The 19,656-nt window shown below is 39.1% G+C and overlaps 1 protein-coding gene across 1 annotated transcript; it reads left to right on the top strand.

Annotated features, from left to right (window-relative positions):
* Positions 1 to 227: 227 nt before the first annotated feature.
* DR1 (down-regulator of transcription 1) lies at positions 228 to 11,823 on the top strand. The gene is made up of 3 exons (XM_065842113.2): positions 228 to 835; positions 6,234 to 6,397; positions 9,677 to 11,823. The coding sequence occupies exons 1-3, from the start codon at positions 616 to 618 to the stop codon at positions 9,821 to 9,823; spliced, it is 531 nt and encodes a 176-aa protein (XP_065698185.1). The 5' UTR covers positions 228 to 615; the 3' UTR covers positions 9,824 to 11,823.
* The last annotated feature ends 7,833 nt before the right edge of the window (positions 11,824 to 19,656 follow it).

Here is a 19,656-nt window from a genome sequence, read left to right as displayed (position 1 = left end):
AGGAGCTCAGTGAGGGTGCAAAAGCCCCGGCCGCTGCTGGCGCCGAGGGAAGGCGGTGCGGCGGCGCGCAGGGCACAGAGGCGGCCCCGCGGGCCCCGACCCGCGGCCTCGCCGCAGCCCCGCACGTGCCGCCACCTCTGAGGCCGCGCGCCGCCAGCGCTTCCGGCCCTCCCCGGGCGGGCGGGGGCAGGCGACAGAGGCTTGTTCCGGCTTCCGGCGGAAACGACGTCGCTCGCAGGTCGAGCCCGTAGCCAGAGCGTTTCCGCCGCGCGGCCGCGCTCCCCGCCGGGCCAGGCGCCGCCGGGGCTGAAGGCGCGGAGCTGGGCCGTGTGTCCGTTCTCCGTCCCTCGGGCGGTTCATAAGGCGGCGGCCCTCGCGCCCGAAGGATGCGGCAGAGGCGGCAGTGGCAGACGCCGCGACCGAGGGAGCCCTGAGCCCGAGCAACGCTCCCGGCTCTGCGCACCGGCGGCCCGGCCCGTTCGCCCTCCGTAGCGTCGCTTCCCGCGGCCCCGCCAGCCCCTCGCCGGCTCCCCGCGCGCTGGAGCCCCGGGCGGGGGCTGAGGCAGCTCTGAGCGCGGGAGCTGATCGCTTCCCGGGGAGCCGGCGGCAGCCAGGATGGCCTCGTCGTCGGGCAACGACGACGACCTGACCATCCCCAGGGCTGCCATCAACAAGATGATCAAAGAAACGCTCCCCAACGTCCGCGTGGCAAACGATGCCCGGGAGCTGGTGGTCAACTGCTGCACTGAGTTCATCCACCTCATCTCCTCCGAGGCCAACGAGATCTGCAACAAGTCGGAGAAGAAAACCATCTCCCCGGAGCATGTCATACAAGGTAGGCGGTGTGCTTCTGCCCGCTGCGCCGCGGCCCCGCCGGGCTCCGAGCCGCTCCTGTTCTCCTGCGGCTTCTCCCTCCGTGCTGTCTTGTAACTGCACAGCAGACAAAAGGCAGGGTCTTCTGCGGGTCTGGAATAGAAGGCTGTGCTGTCTGGCTTGTCAGTCGCATGGCAAGGGAAGGTTGTCTTTGTGTGCTCAGAGCCGCTGGTGAGTATGCTCAGGACCAGTTCTCGTTTTGCGATTCAGGGAACTCTATGATATTTTGAGCGAAGTCATGGAATCCATTCGTCTTTGGTACCCGTGAAAATAGGTCTGTTTTTCGAATGATTCTGCACGTTTCTTTTACAAATTGCTTTAAGGTCCTGAGCTTGTTAAGTGCCTTTCTGATTGGAGAATGACAAAAGATGTATGATTGGGTATGTGGGGCCCAGGCTTTTATCCAGGGTCATCCTGTCTGGATCCCATAAAGAGTAAAATATTTTTCTAGGGCTAACCTTGAAGTCTGATTGTTTAAGTATTTGCTTCTGTCGTAGAAAACATTTAAATGTGACTTGTGCCCTTGCAGCTTTTTCTGCTGTCGACTTCCATGTTCTGTTGCTCTCTGCCTCTCATTGGCTTTTCTTTAAATTTTGCCACAAATAAGGAGTTTTGTTGCTTCATTGTTAAGTCTGCAACAGGCATCTTTTGTCAGGAATAATTTACTTTGCTTAAGCAAAGATTTTTGATAGCAGTGTTTGCTGGAAAGACATTTATAGCGGTAATAGCGAAAGAGTACTTTGCTGCCTGGTAGAGATAGTAAAAGTAGCATTTACAGTAGAGCTAGTTTCAGGGCTGTGATGGTATCGAGTTAGTTTAAAAAGTGTGGGTTTTTTGTTTGTTGTTTGTTTTTTGTTTGTTTGTTTTCCTAATGATTCTGTGACACACACAAAAAAAATCTGATTCCTTTGGATTATATTAACTTGCTCACCAGAAGAGTTTTGAGTGCTTGACTGGATTATGAAAAACAAAACAATATGTAGCTTTTATGAGCTCTAATATTAAATAAAATACAGATAAATCTAGAAGTTTAGCAAAACAACTCTGTCAAAGAAACTCAGGATATAAAGAGTAAAACTTGTGCTTGCACATGCAGGCATACTTTGGGTACGTTGCTTTTAAATACACGGCTAGTTCCTTCAACTGACCACCCAAGCATTTGAGCTCAGTTCTTAACACAGAAATAGACACGATCTTTAAGGTTAAGGACAATCAAGAATTCACATATGAAGATTTTTTTTTGCTCAGTAGCTGTGGTCCTTAGAAAAATATGTGACCTATTGCTGCACTAGGTGTATCCTGGATCTTCTGAAAAAACACAAAATGTGTGTGTATATACACACAGGTGCATGTGCATATCATCGTCAGATGGTCACAAACCAAGCATTTTGCTGGGTTCTATGTCTTCATATTGCCAGATTTTAGAGTGAGGAAAAACTATTTTCGAATTAGATGTGTACTTTTTAGTCAGTTATTACTAAGGAGAACTTCGGTAATGTATCCATTTTTGTAATGCTCTGGATGTGGAAGGAGTTGTTATTGGATTTTTTGCTGTTGTTGTCTTTAGGGAGATGTGTGCGCTATTAACTTCTTTCAGATGCTGGTCAGTTGGCAGATGATCGCTCTGTGAGTTGTGAGGGTTTAGAACACTAATTTTGGAAACGGTAGTTGTATGTATACAGGCATAGCATTTCAGCTTTCATCCATCTTCATACATTCTTGGTCCTGGCTGTGCTAACTGCCTCTCAATGTAGCTTCGTGACAGTGATGCTAACAAATTAAGTGATTGAAGTATGTTTGTTGTGGTCATCCAGATATCTTGTTCCTTTTGAATTCTTAAACTAGTTAATTTAGAAGTAAAATGAGACTAATGGCCATCGCATCACGCCTGGTCCAGTCTAAACACAGGCTGCTGCCAAGAAGAATCTCTGTAACCTCCCTAGAGCTGGATCTCGCAATTGCTGATCCAACTGACCCTGCCATTGGACTGTATTAGAAGTAATCTGAAACTTGGTCACTGTTCTAGGTGTTTGGCAGCAGTGGTGCTTAAGACGCCTCTCCTTTGCTGCACTGTTAAAATGATTGTGTGGCCATGTGCTGAGCTAGAATGTTTTCCCCTTGCCACCGGGTTGTGCTTCAGATGGATGAAGTCCCTGCCATGTTTCATTGTGTGGTAGCACAAACACTTGCCTGGCACAGTGCTGTCAGCAGCACAGGGAAAGGAACGGAGAGGCTTCTCGCATCCTGTGAGAGATCTGATGTGGTAGATGTACTCAGACTATGCCAAGCGCTCACTGCTAGCGATAAAACACAAAGCAGCTTCCCTGGAGAGTACCCAAAGGCATCAAGGCTACATCATACTCCTGAGTGGAGATAGTCTCCATGTCCATTGTTGAATCCCACCATCAGGAACCTGGTTGTGAGTCTGGGACTCTAATAACAAAATGAATATCCTTCCACCCTGGAACAGAAAATAGTCTTATTTGATAGTTATGCGAGTTGTGACAAAGCAGGCTTTTAAAGAGAAATTAAATTTCCATTGAATTCTGAAATTGGTGAGATTTTAAATCACTGTTTTTATGAAGTTGATTACTGTGATTACTTCATTTACATAGAACTGTTGTGCAGTAAGGTAGTCCATGGATTGATGGCAAATCCTGTATCTTATTTTCATGGACTGCTAGGTTATTAGCAGTGTTTATGTTAGCATTTAAGGTTAAAAAAACCCTGAACAACTGTTAACATTTGAGATTTTACTTTGGAAGTTAATTTTCTTTGAAAGGAGCACAAAAAGTAAAAACCTCAGATATGAATGACCTGATTTTATTAAAATATCAAATGTAGAACTAATAATGCTTAGCTGATTAGTTGGAGATCTGCACCTTCATGCAGTCTTTAAGAGTGGGAGGAAACTGAGGAAAGGATAGTTGTGATTTGGTGTTTTTAAATATGAGAACTTCCCTTCTTCCTACCAAAAAAAGATGCTGTATTTTGGGATTGAGTTGTTTAAATTTCATGTGATCATTCTAACCTCAGTAAGGTACTGAATTTTTGGCAATCTGGTTAGACATGTAGATTTCAGACTCAAGCAACAGAAAGACTGAGTTTTGGTGGAACAGTAGCTCTGCTAAGTTAGTGATCGCTTTCCCCACATTTTAGTACCATGCTGCTATAAAGGGATTCACAGTCCTTTTGTGCAGATGTTCTATAAAGCTGTGGTGTGTTTCAACAAGATAGTACATTTCTGAAGTCGATTCACAGCCAGCAGAATTATGATGCACTAGACCTATGGTGCAGATATGGCTCTTCATAGCTTTATTATGTTGAACAGTTGTACAAATCTGTCTTGGTTATATCACATTTTCTTTTGGATATGTGTGTGTGTGTATATATATATATATATTAGTCTTTACATTTAATACATAATTGGAAGTTCTTTCCATTACTTGATTTTCCTTTAAGGGCCATTTGAAATTTCTATAAATACACATCTTGCTGGTGATTTCAGATTGGGCTGTTGTTCATTTTCTGATGCAACAGACTGCCAACCCTGATCACTGTGAATGTTCTTTTGATGAACACCTATGTATTTGCTTTATTGGTTTGTCTTAGTGACATTAGACTTGTAGAGTTCTTAAAAAAAATATACTTTGGTTAAAAAAATTATTACTTTGGATAGTTCACTGTACATGAGGTTTACCTTTTAAAATGCATTTTTAAATATTTATAGGCTGCTTAGCTAACCAGTGAGACATGGATTTGCCTCCTATCTGCTGAGGCTGGATTAAACAAGTTACTGAAGGCTTTTGGTAATTCTGGTAGAAACTGTGGACTAATTGAAAAAAGTCTTTCCAGCATCTGTGTGTGGGCTGAGGCTGAACTGAGAAACTGTCTCTGAAGTAATTTGCTTATCTCTAAATCAGTTTCTTTTAACTTTGTTTTTATTAATAATTCATTTTTCGTAAGATTTGCCAAATGTTATCTGTTAAAGGAATGGTGGTCCTGCATGACTAGACAGCTTCACCACACTGCCCTAGTGAAGACAGTGTAGTAATGGTCTCCTTGGGTACAGGTTGGAAGCTGAAACCTTACAGAATGCCTTTGGCTTATTGTTTAGGTGTATGATACAATGGCATGCTGCTGGAATTATGGGTAGGAAAAGGTTGCTTAGAAAAGTAATGTTAGAATATAGTCTGAGTTAGTGTAACCGAGAGCTTGTTTATGACAAGATGTTGATGGCTGTTGTGCAGTTTATTTTACTGCTATTTCTTGAGTAGCTTGTGACTTAAGGTTGAAAATAAAGTAAGATAAAAGTACAAACAACTATGATGCTGTAAAGAAAACTGATTTGTGTGAATACTGGAAATGAACCAGGTGTTTTATTAAAATGAGACTTTTTTTTCCAATGTGATTGGCGTTTATGTAATATGTCTGGCATATTCTGTAACAGGTTATGCTGTGGGGTGTGTGTATATGTGGAGGCATGTCATACTAAATGGTGAATCAGGAAACAGAGTGCCTTTTGTCACATGTTCTACCTGGGTTTTTATAATCCTTCCTGTTACTCTTACGTTATTTAAAAAAACTGTTATTGTATGATATATCTGCATTTCAGATTTCTTTGGGCAAAGAAAAGTGCAAGATTTTAGTTTCTGAATATATTTTCATGTAGAGATAAATGAAAGGGTTTCTGTTGAGAAATAAAATAACTAAGAACTCGTACATAATTTTATATAAATCTATATGTGTGAATTCTGCATTTTTAGCTTCTTGGCACTTGAAATATGATTTTAGGTATTAAAAGGCAAACACTGAAATTCACAGGTCTAAGGTAATATTAATGATTTCTATCTTAATTGAGAGATCTGTGATCATTTTACATGCATCACTTTTGCTTTGTTATAGGTTGCTAATTTACCTTCTACGGAAGACTTGCAACAAAACTGGAAAGACAAAATCCCTGAGAGATTAAAGGTTGACAATCAGATAGGAAGGACTTCTTGGTTAATAAATTATTGATTCTGATATGTAGAAGATGGGGAAAGATGTCTTTTGAAGAATATCTATCTCTAGCAAAATAGATCTGAGAGCCCGGAATCCTCTGCAAGTGCAGACTTATTTGGTTGCATTTGACTAACCTTAATTTTTCTAGCTGAAAACATATATTCTTAAATGGTATAGGAGAAGGCAGGGAAAATAGCTGTCAGATCTTCTTATGAACACAGATTTTTCATCACCACATAGAAAAGTGATCAAACTTCTTACTACTTTTTTTTTAAATCTTTTAAATAAACAAATTGATATCTCTAATAAAAAGTTTTATAAATGATGAACAATGTGTTTTCTTTTTTTCTTTCTAGCGCTAGAAAGTTTAGGGTTTGGCTCTTATATCAGTGAAGTAAAAGAAGTCTTACAAGAATGCAAAACAGTAGCACTAAAGAGAAGAAAGGCCAGTTCACGCTTGGAGAACCTCGGCATTCCGGAAGAAGAGCTTCTAAGGCAGCAACAGGAATTATTTGCAAAAGTAAGTGAAGCAATACTTGTACTGATGAGGTTGGGATAATTAATGCTGCAGATCTAGTGTCAAAAAGCATTGCACACCTCAAGAAGTGTCTCCTTCCTTGTGAGTTACTGTGGTATCTAAGATGCCATTGACCTTGGCCTGTTTGAACCGGGGAAAGTAAAGTCAACAATTAAGATGCTGCTACTTGTTACTTCTGTGATTTGGCATTTGGGACTTCTTATACAAACAAATTTTATATTCTACATTTAAAAAGCATGGGTGTTTGCCACTACAGAGGTATTTCCATTCTACTATAGGGAACACATTAAGAATTACTTGGCTGAGAAAATAAAAGTATGACAGCTGGTGTTCTAGGAAATTACCAGTTTTGATGCATTAAAAAAGTGAAAATATCCTTTCTGTTTCTGTCTGTCATTGCACAAATGTTATTTCTTAGGCTTTGAAAGAAACATTTAATTGTTCAAATTTTCTAATTTGTGCATTCTCATCTTCCTTTACTCTTGGCAAGACTCTGACTGGGTGAATTAATGCATAAATTTTTAAAGAAGCAGTTCAGGCATAGGAAAATCATTTGCCTGTGCGTGCAAACACACGCGTGTGCACACGCACATTCTCTCCTTCATCCCAGCCTTCTCTGCTCCCTGCTTTCCCAGGTAGTTTGTGACCATCTCCAAGTTTAAGTTACTAAAAGTCAATTTTATTTCTTTGTCTTTCTACACCATTTTTCTCTTTACTATTCTCTTAGTTTGACAAGACCACCATTCTCTAAGTGATGTGAAAATTATCTTGGATTCCTCTTTCCTATTAGCCAAGGCATGAGTCTTATTTTCTCAAATTACTCACTTCAGTTTCCTCTGGTGAAAATGCTTATTCAGTTACCTGTTATCCTGTCTGATTCCTGTGACCTTCTCTCCCCTTTGCTATACTTGTATCTTGCCAAAACCTGTTGTTTTTCATGTTACAACATTCCAACTATTTTAATCGTAATTGCACGATGAATTTTAAGGCATTTAAAATTTCAGCATACCACAATGCTGTTGTCAGCATGCAGTGAACTAGTTATGGTAAATTTATGTATGCCCAACTTTTTTTTGACTGCTATCATTAGAAAGACCAGTATGGCTACTTCTGGATTAAGGATGAGACTTACAAATAGTACTAAGTTTGATGCCTGTTCTTTATTTATTGTTTTGTTCAAATAACTTGCCGTGGTATACAAAATGAAAAAGCATCAAAGATAAAATGTGTTGAATACGAGCTCCTGAATAACATTAAAAAAATACTGAAAGCGTGGCCACCTTCTGTAACTCACACTTTATATAAGGAATGACCCCTTGAGGTATGTTCTTTTTAAATTCTGTAATACTTTGCCTTAATGTTTAAATTATAGCAATGCACGCAAGTTGAACAAGATTGTATGAATTACTTTTTTTTAAAAAGTCTTTGGTAATATGGAAAAATCTTTGCTTAGGTTCAAAGATGGCACTCTCATTTTTCAGAAATTCTAGTTGTGATATGCTATTGGAGGTGCTGTGGTTATTCTTATAAATAGTTACACAAGTGCATGTTTGTTTCTTTGTGCTAATCTTGTTTATATTCTAGAGCATGACACTAATGTTGACTTCTTGCTCTAGTTTTGAAGTACTTGCCTGTTGATGTTATGAATGTTTGATGTCTGTAGCTAGGATGATGAAAAATACTTGCAGTCAGTGGAATGACTTATCCCAATGTTCATGCATGTCTAAAGATTTCCATGCAAGACAAGGCCCTTAACAGATTTGGGGGTGTTTTGAAGCTTCCTCACTAAACTCATGTCTTGCACAGAAGAATTTAAGTTTACCAGATGCTTCTAGAGCTTCTTAGTCAATATGACTCAATTTTTCTTCTTGTTTTCCCTTTTTGAAATGGCTAAGGGATATTGTTATAAATATAGCAGCAAGGGTAGGCACTGACAAAACAATCCATCCAGTGTAAAGTGCTGAGCTTCTGATTCCTGGTGCATGGGTTTGTATCACCTGGTTGAATGTACAGTAAACTTAATTGTTATGGGGTTAGTAGGGAGCCCTACTGTTATCTTGTGTGTGCTAAATATTGATGCCTCTCCTATGTGTACAGATGCTGATGTCTTCCTTTGTTTAAAACTTTACAATGTCTTAAATTGTTTTCCAACACTTGTAACTTTGCTGCCACTTGAAGTTTGAAATACTGAAGCGTCTTCATTGAGAAAAGTTTTCTACTACTGTAAAAAGATTTTATTTTAATGCTAGAACAGACTGAGGAAATGTGACATTTCTTATAAGGGAAGACGCCCATTTTTTCACATCGCTAAGTAGGTATAACTGGTTTTGGTTGTTTTCCAGAGCATTGTCTTTTGGCATCTTAAGGTTTGCAAAACTGTAAAATTTGTTGATGCTTTGGAAAAAAGTAGGAAAATACAGTGAGTGCAATGGGATTAGAAAGGAAATTGTTAGTGTCTTAGTGAAGACTGGTAAAAGTAGAAAAGTAGATTGAAGATTTTTAATCTTATAAACTTTTTCCTGATGTCCACTCAAAATAGAAGTTTTAACTTTTAACACAATTGCCTAGTATACTGTTGAAATCAACAGGAGTTGCTGAAAAACAAGTGAAAACTCTGGATAGAAAAATGAGAGGTCACCAGTTAAACTATTCGAAATGTTTTGTTAGAACATCTTGTACCTTCCAGTAGAGGACTGTGCCTTTCTGTAGCAAAGCCATCCTCAATCTGCATACCTGAATTTGGGAAGATCTTGCATTGCTTTGCTTTCCAAAGATTGCTTAGCAAAGTAAGATCATGGCTTTACGTTTTTGCAATAATGTGTGCCTTTGTAGTATAATTAGATGACTTCATAATTGTGAGTTTTAGTATTTGTAACCAAAAAAGTACGAATGTTCTCATCTCTGAACTGTGATTAATGTTAAGATCTCTTGAAATAGAACCCTAAAATTTCCGTTGCTTTACCTCACTTAATTGTTCCATTAAGTGGTTCAGCACAATCCTTACAATGGAGCTTGAGTACACTAGCTCCTGTCTTTTGTTTTTGTAACTGTTAATCCTCCAAATGGTCACCTCTTCAGAGGAAGAGAGAATATAGCTGAACATCTTGGTGTAAATATTTAAGGTACTTCTAGATGTGTTTTTGTATGTATAATTAATAAAAAAATATATAAAAGGAATCTGCAGGTGCTTTTAAAGATAACTTGCTCTAGAGATTGTTCACAAGCTATGTATGGCCTTAACAATTAAATTCATGTCTTTAGGCTAGACAACAGCAAGCAGAACTGGCGCAGCAGGAATGGCTACAGATGCAACAAGCGGCTCAACAGGCACAGCTTGCTGCTGCCTCAGCCAGTGCATCCAATCAGGCAGGATCCTCTCAGGATGAAGATGATGAAGATGATATCTGAAATTCACCAGCTGAGTTTGTCTTTACTAAGAAATATTTTTCCTGCACAATGAAAACAGTGAAATGAATGCTTACCTGTAAGTTTGTATGCATCATGGACTGGCAGTTGGTATTCTAGGGGTGTCTGCTGTTGTGTGCTGTACATGTATAAACTGTCTTTTTTTTGAACTCTTGAAGATTTAAGGTTCAGTATCATATCAACTTTGGATTTTTAATGGTGTATATGGAAATTTTAGATAGCAGTGCGTCATTTATTTGATCAATAAACAGTGTTACAATAAACAACGAGTTTATAAAATATAGTGAGATTTATACAAGAAGCTCTAAATCCACATTTGCATTTCTTCCCTTTTAACTAAACTATAAAATCTTACTCAGAATTTTTAATTGTTTTTTGGGGCAGTGGTACAGTAGACATAATCTGTTAATGGGAAAAAAGCGGAGTTCAGCATAATAGAGTCTGAATTCTCAGTTCTTTTTAAATGAGGATGTATATGGCAATAAATATTATATGCTCAAATACCACACTTGTTAAAATTTGAAAATGATACATTTTCACCAAGCTAGGAAAAAGTATGTTTAATAGGAGTTGTACAAATTCAGTCTTTTTTTTGTATAGGGGTGAAAAAATAAACCCATGGTTTTATTATGGCATCCTTTGACAGTCCTAACTGAATATTTCACTTCAAAGACCACCTGGTTTGAAGAGCTAGCTCTTCTATTCTTTCACTCCAACTTAATGTTAACTGTTGTTGATGGTATTTTGTAGTCCAGATCTATTCATATTGTTGAAATACAAAGCTGGAACTTGATGAAACAAAATTGTTTTCGTTCCACTGACGTAACTGGGAACGATAAAGTATTCAAGCATAAGAAGGCAAAAGCCGAAGCTAAGAGCATGCTTACCATAAAAGAGGGAATTTATTTAACTTTGAGTAGTCATTGTTGTCAGCATAATGCTAACATTCTCCAGACTAGATTGACACCGAATTACTAAGATACCTTGTTGAAAGATAACACTTTCTTCATTCAGATTTGTTCATAGGTAAGTCCAGGTTTTTGATAAACTATTCCCCAAGAGTGATCAGCAATACACGGAAGAGAAGTGATGTAGTAGTCCTTTTGATAGTTGATTTGAAAATTCTGTTGATTAATGGATGAGCAGCTGTTCTTTGTGTTGAAATAAAGCACAGTAGTGTCCATTGCTGAGTTTTAATGTGTTACTTGAAGTAATACTGGCATATCTTCTGGTACACTAATCTGAGCAGACTAGAAAAGCCACTTGCATGCTGCTGTAGATGATCCCATAGCTCTAACAATGTGGATAGTTTTATTAACCTATGTCCTCAGAAGGTTGCTCTAGTCTGAATTCTTGAGGAGGGCTGCAGCAGTCTGTTTACATACAGATGCAAAAACAAAATATGTCCATTTTTACATATAAATCTGAACAAAGTACAATTGGCATATAGTCAGGTCTCAGTCACTTAGTGACTTTTTGATTTAAATTTGAGATACATCAAGTTGCATATGGAATAAATGTGAACACTTCCTTAAATGCAGTAATGTTGTGAAAACTCAGAAAGGTATTTGTTTGAATGTTTAAGTTTAAAAAAGAAAAACAAAGAAAAAACCCCTGTCATGGATATGATACGAAAAATCTTAGGCAAGGTTTGGCTGAGGAAGTGGTTTTCTGTAAAGGTTTAAGTACCAAAGGTAGAAAATCTAGTCTAGTGATACAATGTTAATGTGCAGTGTTGGCTTTTCTAATTTGTACTGTAACACCTTCACACTTTCTATTTTAAGTGAGTCTTTTCCTTTTAAATAATATTAGGTATATTTTCACACCTTTCTTTTCTGATGCAGAATTCAGGTTAACATTTTACTGCATCTGGTATGTATGGTGTAATATGTTTGGATCCTTGTGACTTTTTTTCGACATTCTTGTGCTTTTTCATATGCTATATTCTTCAAGCAATAAAATTCTGATGTGTTTTTATAAAATTGCTTTTATATTTAATGAATAGTCTGTTTTCTTCATTGCATTTATAAAAAAAAAGACAAAGTTAAGACTATTTCAACTCTGCTGTTGTTTTGACCCACTGAACACTTCTTGTGACCAAAGTCTTTACAACCTGGGTGCTGTTGGGTGGCATTGCTGTTTACTGGGGTTCTTAATGCTTGTAAACAATATTTCTGGGCTTGACCTGCTCTCTTTCCTCTTGGGAATTGCATTTTATGTATATGCATTTTTATAACCTGACCTTCTTAACTTGAAAAACTGGACAAAACCCCTGTAGATCAGGTATAACCTACAGAAATACTTCCATTTTAACAAAGTGAAAGACCGCAGGCAGAAGCTGGGGAAATAAGAATATATGTTAGTCTCCTGTTGAATTAATTTCGTCTTGATAGTCTTATGCAGAGAACTCTTGACTTATTTCAGCCATTCCGCCTCAAGTATGAAAAGTGAACTCTGGCAGTTGCAGGGGGAGAATCTTTACACTGAGCTTTCAGCAAACTAAGAATTTTGTGTTACTTTCCTATTGTGCTTCCATGTACTAGCTGTTCAGTGAAGACCAAATTTCTGGATTTGTGGTACCACTGACTTCTTTTGGTACACCATATACATGTAAAGTTTGGTTGGTGAACTGTATTGTTACTTTGTCTCAGGAGAAACATGTAAGGATGTGTCTGTTTCTTAAATACTGAGTTGATGAGATTGTCTGTGGCTTTCCCCTAATTATTCCGACAGTCTGTTTCAGAGTGCTTTCACTAAGTGACTTCCTTGCAAAATCTTTCTTTTGTTACTTTAATAAAGTGTATGTCTGCATGACATTGTGGATAATGAATATAGTGGTATTTACTACACTGAGGTACTTTTAAAGGAGGGGTCTTAAGGATCCTAGATGTCAAATACTTAAAATGGTATTTGAATTTTACTACTTATATGTGGCTAGTTGAGTTTGGTATTGAAACACTGGAAAGTAATTTCTGCAAGATTGGAAAAAGTCTCCAGAAGCCACAATTACAAATGGTGCTCTTCAGATTTTGTAAAAGTACCTCCATTAAGGAAGACTCTATGCTCTACGTAGTAATGCCTGTGTTGATATTTTGATAGTTTTGAAACGGTGCCAAATCAAGGGTATAAAGTGACTTAATGATCGTTATGGCACGGAAAAAGCCTTATTCTAAAATGTACACCTCAGTTTAGTCTCCCAGTGTTGGATTGTGATTTTGTGTAAACCAAGTAAAAAACAATGTGGAAGGAAGAATGTAAGAATGGTTAAGAATGGTGTGGTTGAATTTACTTTTAGTATTACACTATTAATTTAAGATGGAAAAGTTTTACTTTACAGCTTACACAGTAGGCACGTCAGTGGTTGGTCTTAAGACAGATTTTGCCTACAGATAAATTAGACAGTCTAGCTCTTTGATCCCTTGGACTTGCCTTAAGAGGCCACTCAGTGAATGTGCCAGCTGTGACTGGAGAATTCCAGGTCTAACTCAGTGATTAGAAGGGAGTATCAGTGAGGCTTAGCCTAGGCCAGCTGAGGTTTGCTGGAAATCAGGAATGATAGGTTCAAAAGTTGTTTGTGCTTAGTTTGAATTTTTTTTTTTTTTCCCCTGCTTGAAATGAGTGGTTTTCTTTTTGGTTCCATGCAAACATAGCTACAGAAGTGAGTAATTTTGAGAAATTAATAAAGTCATTGGAAGTAGTTATCCCAGTTCTTGGATATGTGGGGAAACAAGTATGCTAGAGCCGTGCATTCCTGGAAACAGACCCAGTGAATGCCTGACTTGGAAGCTGTGCTTTTCTGTGGTACTGTGCTAAAGTGCAACTGAGCCAATACTTGGGGAGTGGAGGTTTTGCAGCAAAATGATTAGACAGTGGACCCAACTGGATCCGCCAGATCCCACACATCAATCATTCATAAATCCCATAAGTGTGGGGTTTGCTATGTGGATGAGTCTAGCATAAACTCGAGTAACCTAGGGTAGAAATATGTAGCAGATGATGCTCTTGTGTATGTTGGGGAAGGGGACGTCTGATATTAATACTTCCTGACTGTGATATATTGTCACGGCAACTACAGGAATACAACATGCAGACTTCTGTCCCACAGCACGAACCAAATGTTCATGTAAGGATTGACAGTACTTGCTACAACCTGTTTCCTTTTTCCTGAGTTCTAAATGTGAAGAGCTACGATGCTTTCCATAGCTGGGGTGAAGATTTATGAGAGGCATATTAAATTATGTAAAGATTAATTTTAAGGCTCATTGTTCATGTGGTTAATTTTTGTAATACATTAGAGATGTTGGGTTTTGTTTCAAAGCATTGCATAGTGTAAATTTAAATGATTTCCACGCTCATTTCAGTAGGAATTACTGCTGTTTTTGTATTAGTTCAGTGCAGTTACTAGTCAGTAATCATAAACTTTTATATCTTCAAAGCATTCTACAAGCATTAATTAGGCATAGGTAGTGTTACGCTGCCCAGTGTCATCATGTCGGTATTTGAACAGTCCATGCTGTGCTTTGAAGTTAACACTTTCACATGCTACAGAACTAAAAGGTGGTACACTATGTAGAGGCAAAAGATGTTATCTTCATGTCAGACTTCATAGACGGTTGACTCATCTAGAGAGCAAGTAATTGGGAAAACAAGCAGTGATGTTATAGAAGTCATTGTTAAGCGACAAATGCATTTATTTGTAAAAGCATAGTGCTTGGGATTGCTGCTTATGGTCTAGGACTTGGTTTCATTTATTAATGTTTTGCATTCAAGCTTTGTTCTGTCACCTAAAGAGCGAAAAACCACAGCTGAATTAGAAATCACATTCAATATCCTTTTTGTTTCAGGTACAAATTTGTTTTCTCAGGCAACAGAGTAACCCATGGAAGAGAACTAAGTTTATTAGGGCAGTGGCAGTGTTACTAATGCAAAAAATGTAAGTCTTCATAATCCCATTCTGCAGTGAAGGAGGCTTCACCTCTAAAAAGGTTAGAAAATCTGTATGATGAAAGAGGAATATGACCAACAAAGATGTGGTTTGTTTGTTTGTTTTTCCCCCCTACTGTTATGCAAACAGCTAACTGGTATGACTTTTCATGCAGAGGTAATTATTTTTCAGGCACATAAAATTCAAATATTTTAAATAAAGACAGTTGCTTCTTAAATATGGACTTACATAACTCTTCTGTATTCTCTAATGGTGTTATATATTTTATACCGATGGTAATTTAATTGTCTGGGACTGCTGAGTAAACTGCATACAGCGAAATTTGTTACCCTTAAATTATGGATGTTGTTTGCTTTCAATATGTTCCAGTGTTTTGAAACTTGAAACTGTTGGAAACAATCATATTTTAATTTCTACAAAAACTTTACAGTTTTTAAGATGCTTACAAAATTATTTTAAAAACATAGTTCCAAATAAATTCAAACAAAAGTAAAGCTTTATTGCTTATTAAAGCAATTTTGGTTTATCTAATATATTGTATCATTAAAATAGAAGGGTTGATTTTTGACTGAATGTGAAAAATATATTTATTCTGTCTGAAGGGTTTGAAAACACAGGGCTCAACTGTCACAGCTGTTAGTTATCTTTTCCAAAATGTGGAAAAAATGTTATTTTACCTATTTTAAACGCATTAGTTGATGTTCTGAGACAAAAATCACCCCTCAATCTTTTCTTTCAGTAAAACCAACTGGCTTCCCTTCATAGATGAAAAGAATCTAGGGCATGAATCACAGAGTCCTGTGGGAACAACTGTAGTAGCAGACAAGTTTGGAGGGAGACAACATTTTGTTTAGTGCTTTAACTGGGTTTTTTTTTACTTCAGTGATGTGAAAAAGGGATTGAGAATTGGACGTTGCCCTAGAATGAAATGTCTGGTATTGACTGTGTTATAATGGCATATTTTAAAAGTTTCTCCTTTATGAACGTAGAATAAAGCTTCTGGATGCTGAAATAGATTTTTCATATATATCTCTGTTTGGATATATTTTTTAAGTTGCCTAAGTGGTCTATATATTCCAACCCAGAGGGCCAGTTCAGTCCTCAAATTCAGTCCAGTTTTTTACTTGGTGCTGAAAATGATGCACTTCTTGTGTGTGTGGAAAAAAAGGTCATGGGAAATAGTGACAGCTAATAACTTGTTTTTGTGGACCAGCTATTAAAGGCACTGTTGTTGTTTAACCCCAGGCAGCAACTCTGCCCCACACAACCGCTTGCTCACTTCCCCAGTGAGGTGGGGGAGAGACTCAGTAAAAGTGAGAAAACTGGTGGGTTGAGATAAAGACAGTTTAATAGGTAAAGCAAGAGCCGTGCACGCAAGCAAAGCATTAGATTCACCACTTTTCATGGTCAGGCAGGGGTTCAGCCATCTCCAGGAATGCTGGGCCACATCACGCATCACGGTTACTTGGGAAGACAAACATCATCACTCCAGATGTACCCCCCTTCCTTCTTCTCCCAGCTTTATATGCTGAGCATGATGTCATGTGGTGTGCTTAACAGACCTCATAGCCTTTTATGAGGACATAACCAGGTGGCTAGATGATGGCAAAGCAGTGGATGTGGTCTGCCTTGATTTCAGTAAAGCATTTGACACAGTCTCCCACAGCATCCTTATAGCTAAACTGAGGGAGTGTGGTCTGGATGACCAGGTAGTGAGCTGGACTGCGAATGGCTGAAGGAAAGAAGCCAGAGAGTTGTGGTCAATGGGGCAGAGTCCAGTTGGAGGCCTGTATCTAGTGCAGTGCCTCAGGGGTCAGTACTGGGGCCTATATTATTCAATAGATTCATCAATGATTTGGATGAGGGAATAGAGTGCACTGTCAGGAAGTTTGCTGATGACACGAAGCTGGGAGGAGTGGCTGACACGCCAGAAGGCTGTGCTGCCATGCAGCGGGACCTGGACAGGCTGGAGAGTTGGGCAGGGAAAAATTTAATTAAATATAACAAGGGAAAGTGTAGAGTCTTGTATCTGGGCAGAAACAACCACAGGTTCCAGTATAAGTTGGGGAATGACCTGTTGCAGAGCGGTGTAGGGGAAAGGGACCTGGAGGTCCTGGTGGACAGCAGGATGGCCATGAGCCAGCACTGTGCCCTTGCGGCCAGGAAGGCCAATGGTACCTGGGGTGTATTAGAAGGGGGGTGGTCAGTAGGTCAGAGAGGTTCTCCTTCCCCTCTACCCTGGTGAGACCACAGCTGGAATATTGTGTCCAGTTCTTGGCCCCTCAGTTCCAGAAGGACAGGGAACTGCTGGAGAGAGTCCAGTGCAGGGCAAGGAAGATGATGAAGAAAGTGGAGCATCTCCCTTATGAGGAAAGGCTGAGGGAGCTGGGGCTCTTTAGTTTGGAGGAGACTGAGGGGTGACCTCATTAATGTTAACAGATACATAAAGGATGAGTGTCAGGAGGATGGAGCCAGGCTCTTCTCAGTGACAACCAATGATAGGACAAGGGGCAGTGGTTACAAACTGGCACACAAGAGGTTCCACTTAAATATGAGAAGAAACTTCTTCTCAGTGAGGGTGACAGAGCACTGGAACAGGCTGCCCAGGGAGGTTGTGGGGTCTTCTGATCTGGGGGCATTCAAAACCCGCCTGGATGCCTTCCTGTGTAACCTCATCTGGGTGTTCCTGCTCTGGCAGGAGGATTGGACTGGATGATCTTTCGAGGTCCCTTTCAATCCCTAACATTCTGTGATCCCTTTGGTCCTGAGCTGTCCCAGCTGTGTCCCCTCCCAACTCCCTGTGCACCTCTAGCCCACTAGCTGGTGGGGTGGTGTGAGAGGCAGAAGAGGCCTTGACAGTATAAGCACTGCTCAGCGGTAACTAAAGCATCCCTGTGTTATCCGCCCTGTTTGCAGCACAAATCCAAACCAACCCCATATCAGCTACTGTGAACAAAATTAACTCTACCCCAGCCAAAACCAGCAGACACAAAGGTAGTAGCAATACAAGTGAGCCTTTTGTGTACTTCTGGGTATTTCATTTTTAAAAATTCATCAGCTGAGGAGATCTGGGCATAAGGAGAGTACCCAAGGCAGTGGTAGGTCCAAAGGGAAAAAGGCTGGCTATCAGAAGATGAGTGTATTAGGGAAAGGAACGGTGTTAAGAAATTGTGTATATTCTTTCCTTTCCATCTCACCTTGTCTCAAAGGGAATATGCAAAGGGATGTTGAGGGAAAGACTCTCGTTAGGATTCAGTTGACTACCTGTTAGATATCATCTGCCTTTTCAATCCAGAGAGCAGGCATTAGTCTTTAAATTTAGTTAAATAGACCTCCAAAAATGCAATGTCACACAAGTTAAATTCATTTCTGAACAAGGGATTTCCTTATTTGTAGGTTTTGTTTCTTTGGGATTACTTGGAGATTTCTGCAGTTAGTCTCTGATCAGAATCTCACTTGGAACAAATAAGAATTATAAATGGAGTTGTAGCTATCTTTATTAATGTGAGAAGGAGACATAGGAAGGTAATTGATTTGCTTAGTGGGATAACTATTCTAGGCACAGCATGCTGTGTTCTTGTTCCCATTGCTGATTTATTTACTGATTCCTGTTCTTTAAAGTGATTAATAGTGTGGGGGAGAGAGTTTTCTTGTATATGTGAATTACTCTTGAGTTTCTTTCCGGATTGTGATCCTTTAACAGTTTTTTCATGCACCAGTTAAACATGGCATTACACAATGTGGACATCAACTTTCTCATGAGGAAAGGAGGAACGACGACATTTAAAAGAAGGGAGGGACACCTGAAACTAAACCACTGACCACTGAAATGAAATCCTTTAAAGGAGAGGAGTCAAGACCTGCAGTGGTACGGAAGGTAGGACAATCAAGGGATCGTTGGCCTTCTCAGTTTCAAGTTCATGTAACTCACACCTTATTCAATGAAATAGGATCCGATTGATTACAGCAGAAAACAGGTTGGTGTTATGTTAAACTGCTTGTTCTTTCGCTTGCCAGGAGGTGGCAGTCAAGTCCAGGAAACACGGGTTTCAGCTGAATGTGTTGAAACTCCTGAAAACCTGTTAACATTGTAGACTATGGTGATAATCATGAACCCGTTTTAAATTAAAATTCCTTTAATGAGATTAACTAGTAACACAGGATACTGATTATGTTCAAATGTTACAGCAAATTTTGCAAATAATCTGTATTTCTGATCATAATTTAAGTCAGATGATAGTAAAATATTATAGCAAGTCTGAAAATGAGTGGTGTTCATCCTTAGCTACACATTCACCCACCATTCATTTTCTACAGCTTGAATTAGTACCATGACAGACTCTCCATCTTTCAATATTGATACAGTATGTCAATCCATACACTCTGCTTGAAAGCTAGCTAATGGATGCAGATAGCAGCTACTATTCAAGTCTTTGGTTATTATCACAAAACTAATCATCTTTATGCCTGCAGATAATACGGTAATGAAAAATGTTGACTGTCAGAATTCACCATAGCAATACCTGACTCAGTATATTAGATACAGCTCAGTGTTCTTTCCATGTAAGGAAGTGTGTATGGATGAGGTGAACAGAGAAGACACGGGTTATGTGGAGATATCAGAAATTAAGGTAGCAAAGTCATGGCACTTATGGTTATGTTTTGATATAATTCAGAAAGTATATGGAATGAAAACAAATGGATTTATAGTATTCAAGCAGGTAATGCAAGCATTGAATAATTGAAAATCATATTTTGAGATCATGATTTATGGGTATTCCCTGGTATTTTGTAACTGTCCAGCCTCCAGCTTGAAATACAGTTATATGTTGTCAAAAGGAAATATTAAGTTATCATGTGATAGTCTTGC

Source organism: Patagioenas fasciata, chromosome 6 (genome assembly GCF_037038585.1).
Source record: "Patagioenas fasciata isolate bPatFas1 chromosome 6, bPatFas1.hap1, whole genome shotgun sequence".
Taxonomy (NCBI): Eukaryota; Metazoa; Chordata; class Aves; order Columbiformes; family Columbidae; genus Patagioenas; species Patagioenas fasciata.
This window is presented reverse-complemented; position numbering and strand designations above follow the sequence as displayed.